Source organism: Chlamydotis macqueenii, chromosome 7 (assembly GCF_036417535.1).
Source record: "Chlamydotis macqueenii isolate bChlMac1 chromosome 7, bChlMac1.mat, whole genome shotgun sequence".
In the NCBI taxonomy this organism is placed as follows: Eukaryota; Metazoa; Chordata; class Aves; order Otidiformes; family Otididae; genus Chlamydotis; species Chlamydotis macqueenii.
This window is the reverse complement of record NC_141562.1, coordinates 22358886-22384600: the sequence shown is the minus strand read 5'-3', so window position 1 is coordinate 22384600 and position 25715 is coordinate 22358886. Positions and strand designations below refer to the sequence as shown.

The window sequence follows — 25715 nt, the reverse complement described above, 5'->3', positions numbered from 1 at the left end:
GCTCCAAATGGACTTACTATATTTGCTTTATACACACTGCCAATATGCTCTTCTACAATGGCAAAAGATCTTTTAAAAGCTTATTTTTTTCTTAAGGTTGTATAAAGGATGACTAGTTTTATAATTCAGTTCCACAAAAACATAGTAATTTATTTAGCCTCAAATGTTTTTACCTGACGTTTTAGCAAAAACCAACTACTGTATTTTTGGTTGCAAATGGAAGTATTTTTAGAATTAGGAATATCTTAAAATAGTAAACTACTGACTTATTTTTTTGCACTATTAAAAATCAGAACAGTAAAAGCACACCTATTGTGTCAGACTTTATTTTAATGTTTGGCGTATCGAGTTCTTGGTTAGTGAATCCAGATCATTATGCTTGTACCTTAACTGACAGTAATAGTGCAAAAGATTTTTGGCCCTAGTAGGTGCACTATATATATATATTTATATATATACATGGTATGTGTATGTATGTATAGTGTATATATACATGTATTATATATATATATGTATCACATAAATGTGTAATGTATCACCATCTTGATACATTAAAACTCAGGAGTGTTATGTTAAGAGGCCTTTGCTGCTTAAGATTAATGTTTAAAACATCAATCATAAGTAGCTTGTTTTCCTGAACCACAGTCAGGGGTGACTTAGAGCTCATATAAAAATGCTGGCAAAGGTTTAATATCTTGTGAAAAAAAATGTCATTGGGAAAACAAACTTCCTAGCAAATAAAACTTCCTTGGCACTGAAAAAAAGTTTACATTTCAGACAATGTCAGAGACCATTTTTGAAGTTTGAATATAGAATTATCCTGAAGTAAACTTGTTTGCATTTCTGTATTTTTAGAAGTTAAAGTTGGGAAATGTCAGTTATTCAATCTGTTACATTTGACAAATGTCTCAGTGTAAAAGTGCTTTTTTAATAAATTGCTCTAATGGATTTGAAGTGTCACTGTATTTTGGTATTAACACAGAAAACAAGTTAGCAATAAATTCTTGCAACAAATAAGAAACTGGAAAAAAAAATCATTTATGGATTTGCAATCACAGCATTATCTTCCTCTAGCACCTACTATAAACCTGGATCTGTTGCTAGCATTTTGCTCCTTGCACCTGTAGTTAAATCCAACAAGCAGTTCCTTCCACAAAAATCATTTAAGTGGGGAAATTTTACAAGGATACACTAGTTAAGATACATTTGCTTCTTTAACAAGTTTATGGTTTGCTGAGGACAGTGAAATGCCCAAGGCCTATCTTTCTCTGGTATACTGAATCTGATTGCTAGCGAGTATCAGCTTTTTCCATCACGCTTTGCTGCAATTGCATGCATTTACCCCACAATGTTCACCCTAATTCTTAAACATTAAGGCGCTCTCAAAGTTCTTTTCAAAAACTATTACAATATCAAGTTATGTTCTTATCAATTTAAGTCTTGTGTTTGTGAGAGAGAAAGAAAATGTTAAAAGCTATTATCTCTGTATCTGAAATCTCTTTGCCAAATTTCTTGTATTAGCCACTATCTATCCACTTTTCAAATTCACTGGTCATGTCTCAGGCTAATCTTTGTGTTTGGCAATTTGTTCAATTGTAGCAACAGATTTTCTGACCAAAGAGATAATGAACTGACAAGTAAAACAAATTATGCTTCAGAATCTCAAGATCTTGCTATGAGGGAAATGGTCTTAATTTCATATCTTTCTTTCTAAACATATTTTAAATTCAGGGTAATAACTATGCTTTTCATTGCTGCCTAATAATTTTAATCTCTAATTAAACTACTTTTGGAAGTTTAAGTTACTTGTCTCTTAACAACACATTAAACAGCTAGTATTCTGTTCCCAGTTGCCTACTTGGCATAGTTTCTGCAAAAGGAAATTCTGATCTTTTATGTATTATGGATGAAGTAAGTTTGCCTGCTACAGGTCAGCAGTATTCTCTTCAGTGGTTCTGAGGCTTTCTTAAATTAGCATTAAATTCCTTCTCATTAGAAGCTGGTATTGTGGAGGGAGACTCAAAGTTGATAATGTAATAACCTTTAAAAAGTTTTTAATTCCAGCACTTCTTATGAACTTTAACAATGCACTTATGCTTGCTAAATACTAGACCTAAGCATAAAAAAACCCTTACTGATAGAATTTATAGACAACATCAGTGTGGTATATGTTGAAGAATACCAGAATAACACTCTTGTGCATCAAAAGACCTATTTTGAAGGCAGGACCACAAACACTATTGTCATCACTTACATGTGACTAAAACCAACTATAAAACTCTTACTCCATAAAGCATACAGATCATATCACTGTTTTTTTTTACTACCCAGAAGCTAAGAAGGAATCTAAGACTGAAAAATATATTTTTTTAATCCTAAAAGCAAATAAGCAAGAAAAAGGCCTGCAGCTTCTCTCTCTAGTTATATGTAGATAAGAGAGTTCTGTGCCTAATGGGCTCGTCTTAATGCTAAGACTTAGCTGTAAATTTAGTTCTTTGTAAGGTGGGAAGTAATAATAATTTTAAAAAGCTGTTATTTCAAGCACTTTGTATTTACAATTTCAGTAGTCTTTTTCTGAGTTAAGTCCGTTTCAAGCAACTTAATTTCAACCTAGCAGAAATTCTGTGAAGTCTGCATCATTTGAGGATGTTGGTCTAGGGAAGCTTCTGGATTAATACAAGTGGTCACCAACACTAGCATATTTATAAATCCTGGCTTTCACATACAGTATTCTTTGTAAACAGCAAGTGAATTAAGTGGTTTTGATGCAATGTGGTGTGGTTGGAAAAACAGCTAAACTGCATAACAGTGACTCCTCTTTACACAAGGAGACCTTCTTGTGAAATAATAAGAAGTGAAAGATGACTCTGTTATTTTTCTTATATTGAATAGATCAACTTCTAATTATTTACTTGCTTGTACAGCCTTCTCTCTTGGTTTTGATAACCATCTTTCATGCAGTTATTTGCCATGTGCCAATAACTGTACTACAGATGTTTGAGCAAACTATACAATAAACCACTTATGTTTACCTATGCAGATAAAAAGTGGCAGGGAGGCATCGTGCTGGTTATGCTGCAAAACAATCACTCTGAACAGCACAAATATTTAGAGACAATAGGACGTCACTGTTCACCTGGCAAAGAACACTAACGTACATGGTGCACTGTCTTCAAGAAAACTAGGGGGAATATTGCTCTTGTGACATCTCCATAAGAAAGCAGAGACACGTGGGAGTTTACAAGCGATGAAAATGTAGCAGTAGAGGAGCTCTACTAGGCATTTCCATTTTAATCTGGCAGTCAACCTATTAGTTTCCATATCTTGCAATCTGATTGAACTGTTAAGATTACAGTAACAGCTGTGGCTATGGTTTTACTGTAAAATGATAAGCAATTATCTCTAGCATACAAGAAAGATACAGTATCTATCGTAGCATAAGCTACATTACATACAGTGGGACTACGCAACTCAGAATACTACTTGCAGAATTTCTAAATATTTTCCTTTCTCTAATTTGGAAAATGTGACAGAATTGGGTAGCCAAGTGGTCAAGTTGTACTCCCTGCAGTAAGAGATGGTCTTGCTGACAGTCTCTGAGTGTTAAAGATACAGCCATATTGTCAGTATGGCGGTCTACTTGGGTTATTTTCAAGACAGCCATCCGTAATGAGGCAGTTGCCAATCTCCCAGGGAAGGGCAGTGCAGGACCTCTCTGAAGTCACCTGCACAGCGAGCGATTGTGTTGGAGAGTTCTGCAATGTAGGTGGGATTTTAAAAGGTGGAGAAGGAAATAAAAGTGTAATGTATAACAAGGAAGAAGAGAAGCCAAATAATTTTAGATCAAATCAACCTAACGTCAATTCCTGGAAAAAACCTACTGGCATGGAACCAGCAGCGGGAATCGTGTCCCGTGTCCCCAGTTTTCTTAACTGAGCAAGTGCTGTGGATAGGGAAAAAGTAAAAGATGTGCTAATGTGGACCTTTTGTTTCAAATGCCAGTTTCATAACAATGTAGGGAAATATAATTATTTCCTCTAGTCTATACAATGTGTGGCACAACTAGCCAAAAAGCTGCATTACATAATTAAGTATCAATAATTTATAGCCCTAAGAACACAAGTACAGTGAAAAACAGATCTCTGTTCTGACCCACATGGCCAGAACATATAGTGTCTCTGACGAGCAGCCTGAAGTGGATGCCTGCGGTATAGCCTAAGGACAGGGGATGCATACGGGGTACCTTCTAAAAATCTCATGCTTTAAGAACCAGATGTGGTTCCCATGTGTTAGTACCTCTCAATGGATTTCTCTTCTAGTCTTCCCTTAAGCCCATTTGAAAATATGGAATGATTAACTAAGAATAATGTATTAGACAATTCCATTATAGTCTGTCTGATTCCAAAACTATTTATATTTTGATAGGTGATGCAGATGCTACTAGAGTACACATAAAATCTGTGACCCTCCAAGGTAGGAACTGAGAGCTCTTTAGAGGATAGCAGGAATTTTCAATTTATCAATACAAATTATGTGAAATAAATAGGATGAAGTATTACATGTAGGAATAATCAACTACCAAAACCCAAAGTATGACAGTGATGACAGCTCCTTCAGGAAGTTTCTTGGGATTACAGTAAACAGAAACTTGAACATGACTCAATATCCCACCTGCATGATTTTGCAACAGTTTTACAACATGATGAGTAAACAGACTCTTCCATGTTTTACACATACGCTTTCATTTCTAGTCAATACAGATAAGACTTTTAGCTGGAATACTTTGACTATTGTACTTCAAGAACAATTTAGACTAATGTGAATGTAGTAGAAGTCTTACAGATTTCTGATCAAATTCATGAAAGAATCAGTTTTGTAATCTAGAAAAGAACATGAAAAAAATGACAAGATTTCATACAGAGGAAAGAAATAGTCTTCCTATGCTCAATGAAAAGAGTAACAAACTCAAAATTGCAGCAGGAAAAAAATCTGATATAAAGAAAATCTTTCTGATGGTTGGAACAGATGAGCAGTGAAACATATCGCTTACAGACGCTGCAAAATCTCCACCACTGGATATTTACAGGGACGTTTATGTAACCATCTAAACCATTCCTGACAGGCGAGCCTGCCTTGTGTCAGGGACATGAGCCAGGTGATTTCTCACAGTCCCCTGAAGCTCTATTTTTAATGACATGTATAGACCTGCAAACAACACACCATAAGACTTAAATTTAAAAAAAGCAGAATGGTTGTTCTGTGCTGACTCACTCCATGCAAAATTAGTAGCTATCGCACCAGAAGCCAATATAACAATTTAACTTCACCTTGATTCTCAACTGGGAAATTATTGGCATTGCTATGTCTGTATAAACTTCTAGTCTGAGCAGGCAAAGACATTTAGAATCAATATTTGCACTAACGCATCTCAATCCTGCTGCAGAACAAGATAAGCAACACAAATGCAACTTGATGTCACTGAATTCCTTAGTGTTGGGAAGTGCCTCGTTCCCACATTGTTTTAATGACCAATGCCACGGTGTCCAGTGGGGAAGTTTGGGCTCCCCTGCACAGCGTGCCCAGGAACAGGATTCAGGAAGCCAGCGTATTGGGTGGGAGCTATCCAAGCCAGTCAGTGAGAAACATAACTCCTCAAGAAAGGTCAGGGGCACATAAAGGAGGTGCTGTTGAGGATTCACAGATATAAATTATCTTCCAGCACTGGCTGCCTATCACAAATGAGTCTCTTACAAAAAAAAAACCAAACCTGACTTCAAACAGGCCATATACGCATGAAGTGAGACCTCCCCTTACACTCAGTCCCCCTTCAGACCTGGAACAGAGCTCCCACCAGCAGTCAGGGACATACACTCCTTTTGCTGTCTCTCTGACCAACTAAAAGTTGAAGTATTTCATATTGAATGAGTAGTTTCAAAAAGAGCGAGCAAGATAAGGTGCCTCAGAATATCCAGTAAGAAACAAGCCTGAGACCTTAGCATAGTGATATCCAGCTGGCTTGTTGACAGAAGTGCAACCAGTTTTAACTTCCCTGATCAACTCAAAACTCGTGAATGAGCACGCTGCGTCAGCAAAAGCGCAAGTTTTATCAATGTAACAAGTGTGATCTGGTCAGTATTATCTCATTCAACTAGACAGAAAACTACACAGTCTAATTTAGGCATCCTTGCTTTCTGGACATGGTTTATGAGAAGATCTAAGTCACATCTCTTTAATCATCTGATATTAAATTATAGTGCAACCAGAACCCACTGATAATGAAAAACATGAACAGTGTGGGAAATAACATGATTTAGCATTACACTCGGGAAGTCAGAAGGGTTTACAGCAGAATTTGAAGGATTATCCGTACTTTCTCCCATTGGGGTTGCAAGAATGATTTTTCTGTTTCTCTAGCCCTAGTTTAAGCACAAGCCTTGCCTTCCAATACAGACAGATTTTCTTTGCAGCAGACAGGCCCTCTGTAAACCTAACTTCAGAAATATGTGACTTTAAAAAGTAAAGCTTTTATCCCAGTTCTGACCTGAAGAACCCCTGTTGCTCCCAACAAGTTACTCTTCTAAGATGAGACAAAAGGGAAAGAAAGTGAGCCGATTCTTCTTAAACCTTACAAACAAGAGCATTCTCTCATCATTGGGTTCTTGAATATAAGGGAAAACGATGATGTCTGTGATCTCTGCACTATGTGCAACCCCACGGACCAATGTATTCAGGGTATGTCTAAGAATGTCTTATAAGCAAGAGAGATTGGTGACAAGTTTTGTTTGTAAATCCTTCAGAGGCACACCATAGTATTTGCTGTGATGGCTCTGCCATCAGTAGGAATGTTCATCAGCAGGAATGTAAATAACTTTATGCACACCTGAAAGTTAGCAAAGGTCCAGTGGCACTTAAATATCAGACTACAATTCTCCATATAAACCTCACTCAGGGTCTCAGTTCCTTGGTGAGTGTTCTACCAAATCCTGCAATGTCCAAATGAACCATTCTGACACCCTGTATTCACTGATAAACTCCCTAAATCCATGTGCTAAATGTGTAAGTGTAATACAGTATCTAAAACTGTTAAGAAACAACCTCATTTAGCTAGAACAGTCTAGCTGGAGCTGAGTCACCCTAGTGAACCCTGGTTAGAGTGCAGCATAACAGAGATCATGACCTTCCAGAGGAATTCTCTGTTACATCGATGAGGTACTTACTTTCGCACCTGGTTTGGAGATAAATCCCTCTCTTACTGCAGGTTATTAGGAAACTGTTCAGTGTGGCTGTTGGTAAAACTTCTAGTAGTCTTGATGACAAAAATCTGATACAGCTCTTACTACAAAGCACATCTACTGAGAGTACTATCAGCAGCTCTGATAGCAGCTTCTGACTGAGGCATTGGTCAGTAATGCTGCTGCTGCTACAGCTTGAAACTACGGCAACACTGGCACATATCCCAGGAAGCACACTGGCTTCTGATGGATACTGACCACGGGAAAATGAGACTCCCCAGAAGAAACGGTGACTTGCTCACTCCCCAGAAGAAACAGGGGCTAGTTCTTGACATAATCACACAGATGCCATAGAGGCATCTGGTATTTTCAGTGGACACGGGAGCAGGTGAGCTTGCTACTACATGAAGACAAACAGATGCATTTGTATTTGCTCTACAAGTTTAAATTGTCCTTTGAACATTGGTGCAAATGCTTCAGCTCACTGATATGAAAGTATACAATGGGTGAGCAGTTGGGAAACTTCCTAAAAAGCAAAATCAATCAAAACAGTCTTATATTTGAAACAAACCTTATAATGGCATAACTTCTTCTAAGCATAGAATTAATAGTGTCTAGAAGCAGAACAGCTGCAGTATGGTATGCAAAAGCAAAAATGAAAATAGAAAGCTAAACTTGGTTGCAACTTACTCTAAAACTGTTATCATATAGGCACAGCTTGAGTCACCTACAAACTTAGAACCTCTTTTGCGAAGATAAAGAGTCAACACTTCTAATGCAATGAACTTAAATCACTTAGCAAACACTAAGTATGCAATACAGCTGTTACAAAAGTCAGTACTATTTACTCATTGTGATACAGGTGCATGAAAGTAGACCCAAAGACTTAAACATCAGTCTACATGCAATAGGAAGGATGCATAAGGCAAAAACCTTTACTAGGTCATGTCCAAATGGAACAAGAATCCCCATCAGCCAGAATCACCTAGCCCAAGGAGTCACTCTCTCCAGGAATATTTTTTCTGCCCAGTAAATAACTAAGCTGAACTATCCCCATCTGTCATGACAGCTCACAGCTGTCAGGGGAACAATGTGAAAAACAGAGCTTGACTTATGGTATCAGGTAATATAGCCCTTATCTGCCACAGAGAAGGCAAAAAGTCAGTCTTTCATTCAGGATGAAAAAAAACCCACAAAAAAAAAAGCAAGATTTTTTTTCCCCACTAGGCTAGCTAACCAGCTCCACAGAGGTCCCTACAACTTTCATTTAACCTAGAACAATGAAATCTGAGTTGACTCCACGTTTCACCACTTCTGAGCATAAAAGAGCACATAGGTTGAAGAACGGATAGAGGTTAAGCAATCGTAACAGGTTTCCAAGCATTCTGTTAATCACTTCCTTGTCACAAGCACACGTGAAGCATACACTGCACATAGCATCCACCTATTACAACAATGCCAGTGTAGCTCTACAGAGGTCATGATTCCTCCCTTCCTCAGATTTCACCTTGTGCTGGTTGCTATGATGGTAGCTACCCAACAGCAAATTTAGCTTTTGTACTTTATGGGAGGGAAAAGAAAACTATTTTTTCAGATAATGGATCCATTAGACCCATGAGTAATCAGACTGGTTTTGTTCCTACAAGGAGCTACCATTCATTTGATTAAGCTCCATGGAAATGCGTATGTCTCTTCACACCTCTGGGGTCCCCAGGCACAGGACTTTGTACACAGGCCAGTGTGAAGCTCACTCACTAACAGCATATTAAAAGCAGCATTTTGCTTTGGTTCTCCTGAGCAAACAACAGGCTTAAGCCAAGTAAGGAAGGTTCTCATTCACGCCTAAGGACCAAAGCTAAAGGTGATCCTTTCTAAAGAATATCAAGGGTCTACTCAGACACTTCCACTCATCATCACATTTTCAAACCTTCTGCCCTTCTGTGACATTCCTTTCCTTCCTGGCTGAAAATACCTTCATTTCTTCAATAATGCTGCTTTGGATGTTTCTCTCCCTATTTTCCTTTCCTCATTCTGTTTCAAACATATTTACCCTGAATTAACAGGATCAGTTTCTGATTTCATTTTCCACTAAAGATTTCATTCATAACACAGTTTGCATTTATCTGTGCTACCATTTCGAGCGGCTCCCTACCTGTCCTGTTAGTGCCTTCCAAGTTTTCACTCAGGTACAAACCAGACTTCTAAGGATGGCTCTTTCCCAGATCCCAGGCTCTATTCAGAGCAGACCACATCACCACTACTGCCAGCTGCCCAGACCTCTGGGGCTAGTTTGTCAGCTTGTATAAAGCCCCAGATCTCTGAGGCCGTGGCAACTGGAAGATATCTGCTACACTTTAAGTTTCACGAAGCGTTTTACAGAATCAGTCCACAGCAAAGCCAATAAAAATTGTGGCTAGATATGTCAAGCTTTGATCATAAATATGAATAATCACCCTCAGCAGTTCTATCAAATTTGCTGAAACTTCTGCAATATGGGTGCAGAGTTTTTTCTCCCAGAAAATGATGCAGAATAAAATATATGTTTTGAGACACTTGCCAGTCATTTGTGTTGCTGGCTGTAAAAAAAAAAAATCAGCTTTGCAAGTTTTCTTATTGTCTTCATATGAGTTCATAGTTCATAGCAGCAAATCTGTCCACATTTCATACAGCCAAAGAAATCATCCATCTGTTTAAGCTGCCCTGCAAATCCCCTGTTTGATGAGACAGCATAGACAGTCAGAACCATTTATAGCTCAAGAGAAAACATGCTAATTAAAATCAACGTAAATTCTGCACTGGCAAAGACATGGGAAGTGGTCCAGGAGAGATCTCACTCTTGTCATTTCTCATTAGGAGATCGTCCCTTAGAAGGACCAAGTTTCTGGAATCCCCACTAATCTGGGATGCCCACTAATGCCATTGTGTAAGCAGTTGATGGCAGGGTCACACCCAGGGTACCACGGAAGCACCGCCCAGTCATCTGGTCCCACTGGCACACAGGTTTGGAATAACTCTCACCTAATCAAAAGGTGTAGGTCCACACAGCCAAGCCTGTAACTACACCCTTAAGGACCTACACTGGCACCAAGTCAAACGAATTAATCCAGAGCTGTCGAACGTTATACAACTGTTTACATACTTTATAAAAACATTTTATCTTCTTTTATGAGACATTATCTGCTCGTCTGTGATGATTTATGCACTTCACTCCCAGTCCATTTCCAAATCATCTAGAATCAAGAGTGTAAGTGGAAAGGACTACATCCTCTACAATTTGAGTAACTGGTTTCAGGAACTGAAGTCCAGAGAAAATATGGTATTTTCTAGGTATGTCTTAATTTACCAGGTTTCTTTAGCAAGAACTCATAACACAGGTGGGTAAGACTCTGGATCAACTTAGTAAACGGATCCCAAAAATGAAGACAGCGACACTTCCCCTCCACACTGGACCACAGTTAGCACAAGCAATGCACAGAACTGCTATTTTGAAACACCACTGTCAAGACACAAGGCAATGGGCAAACTCGTCTTTTTTTACCTTGGAGCAGCGCTGGTTATCCCAAGCTCCCGAGAAGAGCTCTCTGAGTGGTCTGACAGCTGTCCCTCTGTTTTAGGCCACACACATACCCAGCCAAGGGAAGCAGCCTGGGCTGCCTCCCATGGTCACCAGTGCCCTGGGGTTCTGCCTGTAGAGTGGAGCAGACCAGGGCCAGCTCTGGAGGAGGTGGCCAGTCCTGAGACCCTCAGCATGGAGGTGCCACCATTCTGACCCACGCTCTCCTGGGGAGATGTCAGGCAAGCCCCCTCGCTGCCTCTCCATGAACAGTGGCCTCGCCTTTGTGTGAGCCGTGCTATGTTTACCCTGCCACTTCCTTGTTCCACTCCAGCACGAGGGCCATAAACCGGCTGCCACCCGGCTGGCACGGCTGAACCCTTGGCAGCACGGGCAGGAGGAAGAGGAGGGAGTGGGATGGCGGTCAGCCCCCCGCTCCGTGTCAGGAGGGCAGCCTGGGTGCTGCCGTGGTGGTTGGGAGAGCTGCCCTTCCCCTAGGGCTGGCGCCGCGGCCCACGGTGGGTCTCTCATGCCCACTGGCCAGCCTGATGCTGGGGTCCAGAGGCGTGCCAGGGGGGAACAGGACCTACTTCCACTTTTTCTCGGACTTCAGGGGTCGCAACGTGACAGCCCTGCGTGTCGGTGAGTCGTCCGCCCTGGCCTCCATCTTCCTGCTGGCCTTGGTGGGAAACGTCTGGGGCATCAGCCTGCTGGTGCGGCGGCAACACCGGCTGTGGGCCGCCAACTGCCTCGTCCTCAACCTCTTCTGCGCCGACCTGCTCTTCATCACCGCCATCCCCTTCATCGCCGTAGTGCGCTGGACCGAGTCCTGGGTGCTGGGCGACGCCGTCTGCCATATGCTCTTCTACGTGGTGAGCCTCAGCGGCACCGTCGTCATCCTCTCCCTCTCGGCCGTCAGCCTGGAGCGCGTCGTCAGCATCGCCCGGCTGCGCCACGCCGCCTTCCGCCGCCGCAAGGCGCTGGCCGCCGCCCTCCTCCTCATCTGGGGCTTCGCCGCCCTCGCCACCCTCCCGCTCTGCTGCTTCTTCACCGTGGTGCGGCTGCCCACCGCCGCCGCCGGCCAGGTGAGGGCCCGCCGGGTGGCCGGGGCCGGGCCGGGCCGGGCTGGGGCGGCGGGGGAGAGCGGGGGCCGGGAGGCGGGCGCGGCGCCGGGCGGCGAGGGAGGCTCGCCCGGTTCTGTCACCGAGGGCAGGCCGCTCCTGGGGAGCGGGCAGCGCAGGGCGGCCCGGCAGACCCGCACCTGGCCCGGCCCGCTTCCCCGGCGGACCCTCTCGTTAGATCGGCTGGGATTTGGTTTTGCATTCCTCGGTGCAGGTGGGAAATCCCCTTTTCAGCACGGGTCCCCGTTACCTGGGAGAGCTGAGCAGCTGCCCAGAGCATGCAGCAGCCTCTGTGCGAAATGGCCATGCACAGATTTTTCTGCTCACTGTTTTGAAATGTCTACACAACTACAAGGTGACACTCAGATACAGGATTAAGTCTCAGGTCTGTAAGTGTCAATTTGAAAGTTGCTGTTAGCATTTGATATGAAATTTATGGCAATACTTAGATTGTGGACAACACATCCGTTTGTAATTGTATGGGCTTCTAAAACCATGAAGTGATGCGTTATTTGACTGCTCTGTTTGAGGAGAAAGTTTTCACAAACTCGGTTTAGTCTGCAGCCATTTTCTTCATAGGCGTAGAGGGAGATAAGGACAATTATGTAGTAAAAATAACTGTACAATGTTAATTTTCTTCTTTATTCTTTGTAAACAGGAGATTCAGATTTGCACCTTGGTTTGGCCCAGCCTTGCGGGAGAAATAGTTTGGGATGTGACCTTTGCCATTGTTTTCTTTCTAATACCAGGATTAGTCATTGTCATCAGTTATTCCAAAATCTTACAGGTATGTTTCTCCTTTAAATTTTGTTATACAACAAAGGGAAGTAAACAGTAACTCCCTAGGCATCAACATGTTGTCACTGAATATAAATATATCTAAAGGGAATAGACATCGTTTGCTCAGTAAGGGGTAAGTATGTGATATAAAATGAGGTGCTTCAGCCTGTATGTAGCAGCCTGTATGTTTCAACTAAGAACATGCTTGAACAGCACATTACCAGAACCCAATACAAAGTTTGTCTTCATTTATATGCAGTATTTAATACACTTCTCCATTTATGTGCTGTTCATATTTAAAGACTGTAAATCTCCTAAATGCTAAAAGAGTCAAGCATTTGAAATAACTAAAAACTAGATTTTGCCTTCCTTGAGCCTAACCTCCAGAGTCACAGGGGATTCGTAAGGAAGCAAAGAGAGGCAAGACTATAGAAAATCCATCCCCTTTTAGATCTACTGATTTTCCACATGTGTTTTCAGTACATAGATCTCGTTAGAATACACTTATTCCCCCGCAATTTAAAACTTTGCAAACAAAAACTGTAAATTAAACACTCTGCTTCCACTTTCTTTCTGAGTGGATGTTCTTTAACTGCTGAAATGTAGACCAAGACACCAGGCACCACAGTTTTAATCTATATTCTAGCAAGTATGATATTAGTTACCTAAATTCCTTTGAAAACATCTGATTTCATACTCCTTCCTTTTCCAAAAATAGAGTGAGAAAGAGCAAGAAATCTTCAAACCAGGTGCTGCAATGCTTATTTTTAGAAACTACCCCCAAAAGATTCTTGATTCCTTTATTAGGTAATTCAACTTCTCATACTAGGTAGAAGGAAAATTACAGGTTTTGGAAAGGAACCTCAAAATACACAGATTATTGAGCAGGGAATCAACTGATGAAGTGCTGAGCAGCAAGGGGCTGTGGGTACATGCACCAGAGCTGCACGTAGATGTTTCCGTGAACCTGGGACCTAGAATCTGGGCTCTACGTGTACTTGCCTGTTGATCAGGCTTAAACTCATAGTCAAAATAAATCATCAGCTCTTAGTTTCTGTACACTCTATAAGCTTATTATGACCTTGAGGTAAATGCATTAGATAAACCTCTTCTAGTGAAGAGCACTTGCTTTTTGCAACCTTATATTTGCTGTGGGCAAAGAACATCCAGTAACTCAGTGGGGAGTCTGAGCCCTTTGAAAGAACTGCAAAAACATGCAGGCCAACGAATGCCACACTCCTTGGTCAGAGACCAGGTCAGGAATGGTGTTCCTCTTGTCCTCGCAAAATCCAGAATACAGCAGGTAAATTTAGAAAACACAATGGCACATAGGGAGCTAAAAGCCCAAAAAGTGTTTGGAATACTGGATTTCAAGATAGCCCCATGCTGCCATGCTCATGTTTCTTTTCCAGCTTGGTAACACTGATGCCAAGATGCATTACCATTTTTCCTGAAGGGAAAAAGGAACAAGGCCCATAGCAGGATCCTGTCTGTTATAATTGAGCTTCTATCTCACACAGCTCTCCAGGAAACAACCAGAAGTCTGCTGGAGAATGTCCTAATCCCTGAGTCATTCCCAAGAACAGGTTCACTCTCACTTTGTGAGAGTGCTCCATGATGCCAGTGCACACAGACTACAATGTTCAGTGTTACTGGAAGCAGTTAAAAAACATTCATGTTTTCAAATAACACAGCATCTATCGCGATGATTCACTACAGATACAAGACCTCACATTTGTTAACAAATATAGTCTACAAATGTATACTTCACAGTTTAATCTGAAACTGAGTATTATTTTTATGTAATACTTCCCAGAACCCTGGCAAACATGACATATTAGAAGCCATGATTTGCAATTTATTTTATAATAAATAATATTTATATTTATTGATAACATAATAATATGTTATTTGTTTTAGCACTGTTCCCTCTCTCAAGCAAGACATAGATAAGAGGCTATAACTAGTAAAGATGTTTATGTTCTGGAAGTTACATACTTGTATGGAGTTGACTTCTAACTTCCTGGTTCTCAGAGTGCGGTCCAGATGTCCACTGTAGGTATCGAGATTCCTTGTACTAGACAGACCAAAAAGGGATCCAAAACATATAACTGCCACCCCAGTTCAGTTGAGCACTTCCTTAAGATGCCGTTGTGTCTTATTTACTGCAGTCCTGGCAAACCTTGCATTCTTAGTTCTAGGCCGTGCAGCTCCCGCAGGAAAGATGGAAGGTACTTACATGGGACAGATACAAAGGTATCTGATGAGGGCATTCTGTAGCTGTTTAGAAGAGTGGAGGCTGAAGAGGGTACAGAACTTTCTGCTTTTTCCTGCTTTTACATTAGAAGTGGATATTAGTCCTTTGCATTTCATGAAACCTTCATTCTTACAAAGGCAGGTTAGATAGTCTCTGAGAACAACTCTTGGATTTTTTTTTTTGGAGGAGTTAGCCTAGTTTCTGGATTCAAAATGGATACAGCAGAAGATCGTCAGGCTGGAATAATTTTACATGTTCAAAACATCAGAATTCTCTGCCCCTTTTAAATCGGGGAAGCTGCTAGTGAGACTCTCCCCTTCTCAGGCTCAGCAGCTGCCAAGAAGCCCGTTTTTGGATCATAGGTTTTGATTTATACACTTACATTCTGTTGAAATCTTTGGTAGATGTCTAGGTTTTTAATGAGTATGTATTCTAGGCCACCTATCTCTGTGACAAATTCAGAAAACTGCAGAAAGAATGACAAATTACTCAATACATGTATAACCATTTTCATCCTTACCTGAACCAAGAAGCTGTTATTACTAGTATTAGTGTTATCCTTCCTTTAGTTACTGCTAAAGGATTCCAACACAAACTATTCTGTAATTCTATGATTCTATGAAATGTCACTCATAGAAGTAGCAGGAAGAGTCTTACACCTTTTGACTTTCCTACTTAGACACTAAATTGATCCAGGCTTTTGAAAATACCTCTTATTTACCCACACAGGGGGTAAAATAGCATCTCAATTATTTAGCCTAAATGTTTTTTTGCTAAATATTTAAATTTCATTTTATTTGCATCAGATATCTGAATGTAATAGACTTACTGTGCTATGCCAACTTCAGTGGAGACAGGGAAATAGAGCATGAGATTTAGAGTTTTCTGTAAGCCATTGGGATTCAATATTCTACCTAATGACAGATGATTCACACCCATGAATACTAGATTCCCAAACTGGAATCTAGTTTGGGAATTTGATTTTATTACATCAGACAGTACTTTTACAAGACACAGATTTTCATAGTGACAAAAGGATCCATAAGATTTCAGGTTAGCTTGTAGAAAGTAATTCTGATTACTAACTGAAAAACTGAAAGTTTACAAAACTTAACATAAAATCCCATTCAAATTTAAAACATATCACAATGTAGTTACTGTAATAAATTAATGCTGCTTCTAAAGCATTCCTTCTGGCACATCAACAAGATTGTTAACTATAGAATCATAGAATCATAGAATGATTAGGATTGCATTTGTGAAAAAAAAAATCAATTATTTAGATATAACAAATGAGGCCATAATTTGAATTTAATGGGATTTCACAAGTAATTAAGGCCCTGTTTTATGCTAAAAAGTATTTATGGCTGGAAGAGAGCCATGAGGAGAATAACTAGCTTGACTAATATCGAGGTGAGTTCACAGCTGAAAGGGAGAAAAAAAGCTAGTAAAGTGAGAATGTTTGAAATTGAACCATTGACAAAAAGTAAAAATGAAATTCTGCAATGCCTTTTTTGTAGTCACTTTTCAAAATAGAAACATCATGTGCAAAATTTATTTTTGCATTTGTAAAAATGTGTTAATAATTCTTCTATGTTTCTTCTCTTTTACTGCAGATTACAAAAGCATCAAGAAGGAGTTTAAATGCTAGCTTAGCCTACTCAGAAAATCATCAGATTCGTGTTTCCCAGCAAGACTACAAACTATTCCGAGCCCTCTTTCTGTTGATGATCTCTTTCTTCATCATGTGGAGCCCAATTATCATAATTATTCTTTTAATTTTAGTCCAGAACAACAAACAAAATTTCAATATTTTGCCATCATCTTTCTTCTGGATAATGTTATTCACTTTTGCCAACTCTGCTGTCAATCCAGTTTTGTATAATGTTGCCCATTTCAGACGTAAATGTCACAAAATTCTTCTCTGTTGTACAGGGAACCCTGTAAGGCATAGGGGTGGTACAGAAACCACTGCAAGAAGAAGTAACCGTGAACAACCAAATTTGTCTTTCATTACCAGATAATTATTTAAAGTGCCATCTTTAGATGTTAACGTCTATGCTATCCCAGGTTGAATAGGTCACTATGTTACAGTATTATATGCTGGAGAAGGAATAAAAAGCTAAATCTGTATTTTTAATTCCTGCAGGTAAAATTCTTTTGACCTCACTGCTTTGCCTCTGTAAGATTTGGATAATTGCATCCAATGGATTGAATTCTCCAATTACACTGTAATAAATAGAATATAGCAGTGAACTTGGTGAATATAAAATAGCTGAAATAAGTACTTACCAGAAAAATTAATTTCTGTGAGGGTACATTTTCAGTTGGCATAAATATAATTCACTTCAATGAATTTATAGTGAATCTATATCAAAAGGGCACCTGATTAATTTTTAGTCTATTTTCTACTGAGTAAGAGAGACTAACTTTCTAGTGAAAATGTATATTCTCAGAAAGTATCTGCTCTTTTTTTTTAAATCTCATTTTAAAAAGGCATTTAGTTATACACTTAGATAACTGACTGCCTGAACATAGGTTTGAGCAGACTAACCAAGTGTGTGTAGGAAACAAGATGTATTATCACCAAGTGAATTGGTTCAGTCACCAAGTGAATTTTATTCCATCTCAAATTAAAAATATGGACATAATGCCTGTTAATTTATAAATAAAGAAATGTTTACTTGTTGTGTGTAAAAGAGTTCTCTAAAAAAGATGCATATTTTTAATGTCTTCAGTAGTCATATAATAAAGTTAATCAGTGATATATAGGGTCACTGAAATTCCTTCCTCCTTTCTAAAATGCTATTTGGAACAGTTTCCAGTATTTCCTAGAAAAAAAAGATGACATTGTATTTGAGAATAAATTAAAAGTTTTAGAAAGCAAATATATATATTTTGGTTTTTTTAATTAAAACTCTTTTAGTCAGAAACTGAAACCACTAAAAAAGAAAGATTAAATTCTTAATTATAATAATCTGTCACCAATTCAAAATAGTGCATTAAGATAATGGTTTACTAAGAAAACCGATGTCTACTTATGTACAGACATGCATACAAACAATTTGCATCCCCTGTAATCCAAGTTTATTAAAATGTTTCATTGGTGTCTTAACAAGGTGAGCTACATAGCTCAGATAAATATACTCAAAATCTAAATGAAGCTATTTAAAAGGTTTTCAAGACAACACTCGATCAATGTGTTAAATTTACATCCATGGTGCTGTTATATGGTTTCTTTCCATAGTTTTGGATCTTCTTAAGAGCAAAATCCTGAAACACACAAAAACCAAAATTTCATTTTTAAACCACACTAGACAAAATTAAAATATACAAACTTTCAGCAAATTTAAAATGCATATATATCTAATGTCTTTAAAATGCTCTTGAGTCCAGCAGTCTGTTACTTGTAACGATAATGCCAGTGCCTTGCTCTGCAGTTTATAATTCCAAAGAATTTTCAACTCAAACACAACCCGAGTTCATCCAGTCTGTTACATCTGTCCTAAGCATTTTAATACTTTGGCAAACAAGGTACTGGATAGTTCAGTGATAAAAGAGTTATTTATTTACTTTAACAAGCTTCAAATTATTTACCTTTTAAAAATCATTAATTTGTCTTTCAACAAAATAAGAATCTCCTGACCTCCAAAACTTCTAATAAAAATTAAAATTAGCTGAAGGAATATACCACTCTCTGATTCACAATTTTTGCTTCTAGCAAATGCTAGCAGCAGATTCAGCTTTTAACTCTACTAACATGACATCATCTTGTATTTACAAGTAGTCTCACTGTGATATCCACACTCACTTTGCATAACTTAAAGCAACCTGAGCTATTACTCTGAGAGATTAAGTGTATCATAGCCTGATCCATATTTGGAAAGGAGCTACTGTCAGAAATGCAATGTAAGCTACAACCAAAACCCTCGTAATTTCCTAGGCTGCTCTTTTGCCTTAAAGAGCCAATATACAAACAACAGATATTTTAGATTTTTTTTTTCCATCAAGGTAAGTTTTGTGTATCTATTAGGTTTTTTGGGGAACTTAATTTCAGTACAGTATTAATTTTAAAAGTATTAATTTAAAAGTAATGTCCTGTCTCAAGACATAGGCAGAGTATGCACAATTAGAAACAGATACACACCTATTCTTGCAGCATCTATTAATGTCAGTCAGAATTTTATCACAGTAACAATGGAATGCAGGTCAGTACAGACAATTGAAGTTGGCTTTTTTTGCTACTAATTCTGTAGTTCTAAGTAGCAGAATTAAAACTAAAGTAGCAAGGCTTCCAATCCACACATATGGAATTAAATGAATTTTGTAAGAGTTTCTCATATAAAGCTTTCAATAAATGTTTCTTTTCAGTTTAGCTTACAATCCTTCTCACATTCCCAAATGTACTTGCTTTGCAGGAACTTTGGCTTAATGATACTGGAGAATTCAGAATCAACTAACACTATGGTAATTACAGGTCCTGATCACACTAAGGGAAAAATGCAAATTGCTGGCTCTAAGTTTCATTTATACTTTGGTGCTGGGCTCATCAATTCTGGCATAATCCTCAGTAAAAAGCAGACAGCATTAAGGACCCAGGCTACTATTTTTCATTTACAAACAGTATTCATACAGTCTTATCAGACACTGCACTCAACACCTGACATCTGAATATAAATTAGGATGGCAGACAAAGAATACAGCACTTGGTGCAACTTGGTAGATTTGGTATTTCTGTAATAAGCTAGAGGCAAAATGATCAACTTTTAAACTAAGTTTAGGAAGTCAAAGAAGGCTGAACTTTCAAAAAACAAATATTATTTTTAAATTACACTATTGGTTCTATATTCTGTGGAAAACCACAAGCATGCTATTATATAGAAGTTCTGAGATATTTGAAAAAGTTATATCACAAATTATGAATAAATTAATATATTAGATTTTTCTTTTTGGTTTACACTTCCTTGCAAAGATTGACAATACATTTATTGCCTTGCAAGTCTCATATAGTGTAGAAATAATAGAAACACAGATTCCACCATGCTGAATCAGACCAGTACTGGGACTAGCCCAATATCCTGATTTTGTAGTGGCATAGTACTTCTCTGAGTTTGACAGAAATGCAAGGAACCACCACAACACACACCTCTTAAAGCCACAGCACAACAGCTGTATATCTACACTTTATCTAAGATATAAACAAAAACATCCCTAATAATTTCATTATTTTGTTTTCTCATCCTCAGAAAGTTTTATTCTTGCTGTACTTCATCTGAAGAGCAAGTAGTGCAGCATCCAAAACAAGAAAATATCATCAATTTATATAATGACAGTTTCTTTTCTATCCTACCCTTTATGCAATCATACACATCATGCACAAAAGCCAATTTCATTTGCATTTATGATGTCTCTTAGTCTTGACTGCCTTAAATCTCATGTCTTTCATGTTGTCTCCAAATCCTCATTCAAGACAAAATTTTTATTTTCATTGTTGTCAGGCACTTTTCCCAGGTCACTAATCAGTATTCTGAACACCACCCACCTTAGCAGATCTTTCAGGCAATCTGTTATCAGCATCCCTACTTTACAACGTGGCAATATATTACTCTTTGTTTATAGATCAGATGAACAGGTAATAGAGCCACAAGAGCTGACTGTGCTCATCTGTTCTGACTTTCTTTATAATACACAAAAGTTCCTTCAGTCAATCTCAGTTTATTCTTGAAAAGCCTTTAATCTTGATTTACAGATTTCAGTGATGAGGAACATACAGCAGCTCTTGGTAAACTGTTCCAAAGGTTAATGACCTTTGGAGTTAAACAAATGGCTATTTATTTCTGCTCTGAAAGTGTCCAGTTTAAAGTTCCATCCATTTTAATTTATTATTCCTATGTTTGCAAGTGCTTTATTATCCAATTCCCATTGCTTGTGTGGGCAAGCACAGACTTTGCTCAGGACAGCCTTTAACCTCTTTCTAATGAGAAAAGATCAAGGTCTTTGAAGCACTCACTAGAGGACACATTTCACAAACTTTCAGTCATTTTCTCTGCTCTTCTTTGAAACTTCTAATTCAGCCTCGGTACCCTTTCCAGTTATGATTACCATGAAATGTGACGTAGCAAGCAGACCTATGCTAAGCACAATAGTCTCATATGAGTCTCTGAATTCATCTTTTGCATCATTGGTTTATGCATCCAAGAATCACATTAACTCTTTTGGTCACAGCATGACATTAGGAGTTTACATTCAGCTGATTCACATTCAGTCAAGTCTTCTGTAGATATCACGTCTTCCAGAATGCGAGGGTGGGGGCGGGTGGTAGGGACAATACACTACTGTTTCATTTGTCCTAAATATTCTGATCTCTCTTCTTCATTCTTTACTATTGCCCATTCTGGATGTAATCTTTATCAGTAAGTATTTTACGTTTTCTTCTACATAATTGATTAAAGTAGCATAAATTATCGTTTGGCCTTTTCTAATGTACTTGAGCACAAGTGAGCTAATCTGTATCCTTCCCTATGTTGCAAGCTCAGCCTAAATATATGACTCAACATAGGGTTATACTTTCAGTATGAGGGATATGTCCCTCTTTCACAATCCTTTGTGAAACGGTTGGCATGGGGACCTGTGAGATAGGGTCTGCTATAAGGTATCCTTTCAAAGACTTCTAATTTTCCTTGAAAGGCTTTTAAGAAGAATTTTTCAAATAAGTTTTGGAAAATACATTCTATTCTCTCCAACAACTATTTTATTGAGAAAGGCAAAGAGTTCTGATTAAAGAGACAAAATTTATTTTTACAGCAACTATGAAGTTTATCCTTACTATGTTTACTCATACTACATTTATTTAATTGTTTTACAACTTCCTCTAATTATTGTTTCAGCTGATGTGATATGCCGCATAAAAAGCTATACACCTTAGCTCTCCTTCAGAGAAGGGAAATAAAAGTCGGAAATAACTTACTACAAGCCCCATTTTTTGAAAGACAATATTACAGCCACTATGTAAAAGACTTCACGTGTTTGCTGTTCACTGAGCAAGAGATTCCCAGTGCTTTAGTCATTAAACTCTGAAATAATATTCAGAAAAAAATGTTCTTACCATTATGAATGATAACTCTGTATTTTCTGTCCAAGCAGAGGTCTATCTGCCTTTGTCGGACAATTTTCTGTGCCTCTGGAGGCAATCCCTTGGGGTCTCGTGAGAACACAAAGGAATAGCTATCAGCACAAGTGCCATCTTCATTTAGTTGGCGACAGGAGTAATGAAGAGCATACGTGTCATAATCTGTGTCCACTACCCAGTGATCATCATCTGGAAGAAACCATAGCAAAGAAGCAAAGGTATTAGAAACACAAGTAAAATCTAGTAAATCTAAAGAGATTGCTGCCATAACTCTGTAAAGAAAACAATATCATGAAGACTGGTATAAATTATAACAGATTAACTCTTTGTTTATTCCTGTGTTCAGTATTTAATTCCATGTTTTGAGGGATTTTTTTTTTTAATAAAATAAGCATATTTATCAGGGACAGAGATGGAATGAAGAGGAAATGGTTGGCACTACTAGCTTCTCCTCTAACGTGGGCACAGAAAAAAAGCAGCATGAAGAAATGCTAATAAATACCTTGTAAATCCATGTCTGAACATCATTATATAATGTAACAACAAACACAAAAAAGGACTGTGTATTACAGTAGCTACCATGAAGTATAAAGAAAGTTTTAACCAAAAAAGGGAACAGTCAGACAGGAAATAGTTAAAAAAAACAAATAGAGAAGTTAAATGTGCTCTTGGTCATGATAGTCATGCTCCGGATTACTAAAAACCATAACTATTTTCCTACTAGGGTTATTACTTAAACTGTTTGTTTAAGAAAAAAGGTTTTCATGCAGTCTCCAAGTGTGCTAAAAGTGTATTTGCTGCAAGCTCTAACACAAACTCTCTTTTCAAAACACAGTTACAACTTCAGAGAATTCTTTACTATTTAGCTAGGTAATCTGATAAACACCTGGTCACACAAACACCCTGTGCTAACAGAAGCAAACCTAGGAGTTTGCAGTAATAAGTGTAATCCCTGCACCTTCCTCTCCTGGACCAAAAGATACTCCCTTGCACTATGTCTGCGCTGGTGAAGGTGACGCTGAATGTTCTCCTCCTCATCTCTTCTGTGGGTGCAGACCGCAGTTGTTAGAAAGGTAGAATCTGCGGTCAGCGAGCAATCTGAAGTACCCATGCAAACAAGATTCAGCAGCATGCTGTGAGGAGATTCAGCAACAATTCAAGAGCAATTGACATCCAAAGCATTCTTTGTAACTGTGGTTTTGGAAGGAATGGAGCTCCAATCACTGCCAAACTCTACCTGCTTCTCTTGGAAACAATCCATGAAATGTCCTGAGCTACAAGTGTCTGAATCTCTACTTGGCTCAATCAACAAATTTTGCATAGGTTGTGACAGATGACAGGAAAATATGAATATATATATACACACACACCAGATCATATTTGTTTCTTAAAACAGATAAAACTGTACATTTGCAGACACAAGACCAAGCAAAATAACAATTGCAAAGTCCTCTTCCCTGCTTGATCAAGTCTGATGTTAGGCTTTTCAGAGAGAACAGAAGCATCTGGTATCTGAGTTCTGAACTAAAACAAGACTTAAAATACTTCATCTGCTTTTCATTTCTTTCCTAACAGTGACACTTGATTATATTGTTGGGTAACAAACAGAAGAAATACAATAACATACAAAGGCCTAGTCTTGACTTGTTTAAAGAAAGCCAACCAGCTGTTCCATTAAAAAAATATAGTGATTACCTTGTTCACATTAAGGCTTTCCTGTATGATAATTATTATGTGTTTAAAGTGTCTTTTAAAAAATCCAACTTTTTCCTTCCCCAGCAAGGGGCAGGGGGGATGACATAACTAGGCTCCCAAGTAGTACTGCATCTTGTATAGCTAAGTACTCACTTCCTTTCTGCAGAAAAGAGGCAACACCCCAGTACTTCATCTTGAACTTGGCAGGATCCTCTGTGTCAGTGAAAGAGCCAATCATGTCAGCACAAACATCCCAGTTACTGTAGCCAGAGAGGAAGAAAATATCACATTCAAACCTAACAGCACCAATTCAGTGTGGCTGTATGACTAGCACAGGGACAGCAGGTAGGATTAGAGCACCAGTAAGCAAAGGAGAAACTTAGGGAAACAGAACAAGAAAAAGATTGCAAGCAACTTACTTGAAGAGCCTGACTCTGCCCTTTGCAGTGGCGCTCATTTGTCCATTCTCATCTACAGTGAACTGGGCTACCACATTGTCCTGCAGAAACAGCCCCTCAGGATCTTTTTTTGCCATGGCATACCAGGTGCCACTGTACTACAAGGAAATAAGAAAGGCTGCAGTTAGACCTGGAAGTATGGAAAACATTACAAACAGACATTACAAACTAGGGGAGGTCACAGAGGGGAGGACATACAGATCTTTGACACTATGCCTCAAAGTTGTTCCTAAGAAACAAATCTAGCTGTTCCAACAGCAAACAGCACGAACTCACCAGTATGTCCTAGTGCAGCCAAGGTTTGTGAAATAACTGACATTTTTTGGTGTCTTATTTGTATCTGCAGTTCTCCAGTATTTAGAATACAAAATTTGGTGGGAAGAGGATAAGAGATCTATGTATAAAAGTTTTTTTCCTTGCAATGGTGCCTGAAAACACCAGTGTTAATTTTTTTTTTATAGAAACAGCCAAGTCACTACACTCCTTTTCTGTTTAGATCATACAGTTTGAGACCAGTCTGCTAAACCTCAGTTTCTGCAATATTCCTTTATCAGATGCATCAGGATCCAGCATCTATGGAGGTGTGGGCAACATCACACACTTCTGCTGTTTCTCAGTATTGCAGTGACTCTGAGTGAAAATGTAACACTCTGGTGCTACTGAATGCCAGATTTTGTAGCCTAGGAAAGGGAGTTAGGCAAGACATCACAGATCCAGGAGAGAAAGAAAATTTACCCTGGTCTTGTCGAAGTTCTCCTTGACTTTAAAGTTGCTTACTCGGCAGTCCCGCTCCGCTGTGCTGCTGCCCAGCAAGGCCAGTGCCAGCAGCAACAGCCAAGCCAGAGATCTCTCCATGTGGGCCATCCCGTCCCTGCAGCAACAGCAAACGGAGAATAGCATCAGAAACAGGCTCTGTCACACAAGAAGAGAGGGGAAGAAGGCTGCCCTGACAGGTCCCCAGGCCATCATGCAGCTTTCACTAATGCCAGGTGCCTAGTTGTCCCCAGCCCACCACAGCAGGGTCCCTTACAGACAGTGCCAGTCCCTGTAGCCTCTTAAGAGCCCACGAGTTGATGGTGGTGGCGGGGCACCCAGACAGGGAATGCTTTATGTAGTCCTGAGGCTTTCGCAACCCCCTGAGGTACAAAGCAAGCATTGGAGGGGGAGTAGGGAGGCGGGTGGATGCATGCTGCAGGCTGGGGCCCCTTCACAACAGCCTCTTGTGTAACACCCATGGGCTCAGGTGGTCTTTGACCCTGACCTGTAGCCAAGCGGGCGCTAGGAGCGAATGCCTCTCTTTGATTTTCCTAACCCAATGGCAGAGCTCACATCTGGGGAAGAGGTGTACACATGTGTGGGGAGAACAAAGGAAAAGAGAGGCATTCCATCTTTGCACAAGGGAGAGTAAGCTGCCTCCAACTCTTCTCTGATTTTACACACTGTAGTCAAAAGTCCTTCTTACCCAATGTGCTCAACCCAGTTACAAGGTG

The 25715-nt window shown here is 39.2% G+C and overlaps 2 protein-coding genes across 3 annotated transcripts; one reads left to right on the top strand and one right to left on the bottom strand.

Annotated features, from left to right (window-relative positions):
• Window positions 1-11318: 11318 nt before the first annotated feature.
• FFAR4 (free fatty acid receptor 4) lies at window positions 11319-17863 on the top strand. Of its 2 annotated transcripts, none has more exons than XM_086752634.1 (3): window positions 11319-11870; window positions 12568-12693; window positions 16560-17863. In XM_086752634.1, the coding sequence occupies exons 1-3, from the start codon at window positions 11334-11336 to the stop codon at window positions 16965-16967; spliced, it is 1071 nt and encodes a 356-aa protein (XP_086608760.1). In that variant the 5' UTR covers window positions 11319-11333; the 3' UTR covers window positions 16968-17863. The 2 variants fall into 2 exon arrangements, with proteins under 2 accessions (XP_086608760.1, XP_086608759.1); XM_086752633.1 differs by having other exon boundaries at window positions 11334-11870; window positions 12565-12693.
• Window positions 17864-18013: 150 nt separating this feature from the next.
• RBP4 (retinol binding protein 4) lies at window positions 18014-25370 on the bottom strand. Its single transcript, XM_010130785.2, has 6 exons — window positions 25256-25370; window positions 24961-25096; window positions 24187-24323; window positions 23921-24027; window positions 22049-22261; window positions 18014-18216 (listed from the first exon to the last, which is right to left on the bottom strand). The coding sequence occupies exons 2-6, from the start codon at window positions 25087-25089 to the stop codon at window positions 18203-18205; spliced, it is 600 nt and encodes a 199-aa protein (XP_010129087.1). The 5' UTR covers window positions 25090-25096; window positions 25256-25370; the 3' UTR covers window positions 18014-18202.
• Between the last annotated feature and the right edge of the window lie 345 nt (window positions 25371-25715).

What these genes read in the sequence shown, in the direction of transcription:
- RBP4 (XM_010130785.2), bottom strand. Translation starts at nt 25,089, where the DNA reads ATGGCCCACATGGAGAGATCTCTGGCTTGGCTGTTGCTGCTGGCACTG. An exon ending in AGAACTTCGACAAGACCAGG is followed by an intron (nt 24,324 to 24,960) that starts GTAAATTTTCTT and finishes ATTTCCTTGTAG; the next exon opens with TACAGTGGCACCTGGTATGC. An exon ending in GGCAGAGTCAGGCTCTTCAA is followed by an intron (nt 24,028 to 24,186) that starts GTAAGTTGCTTG and finishes CTCTGGCTACAG; the next exon opens with TAACTGGGATGTTTGTGCTG.
- FFAR4 (XM_086752633.1), top strand. Translation starts at nt 11,334, where the DNA reads ATGCTGGGGTCCAGAGGCGTGCCAGGGGGGAACAGGACCTACTTCCAC. An exon ending in CCACCGCCGCCGCCGGCCAG is followed by an intron (nt 11,871 to 12,564) that starts GTGAGGGCCCGC and finishes CTTTGTAAACAG; the next exon opens with GAGATTCAGATTTGCACCTT. An exon ending in GTTATTCCAAAATCTTACAG is followed by an intron (nt 12,694 to 16,559) that starts GTATGTTTCTCC and finishes CTTTTACTGCAG; the next exon opens with ATTACAAAAGCATCAAGAAG.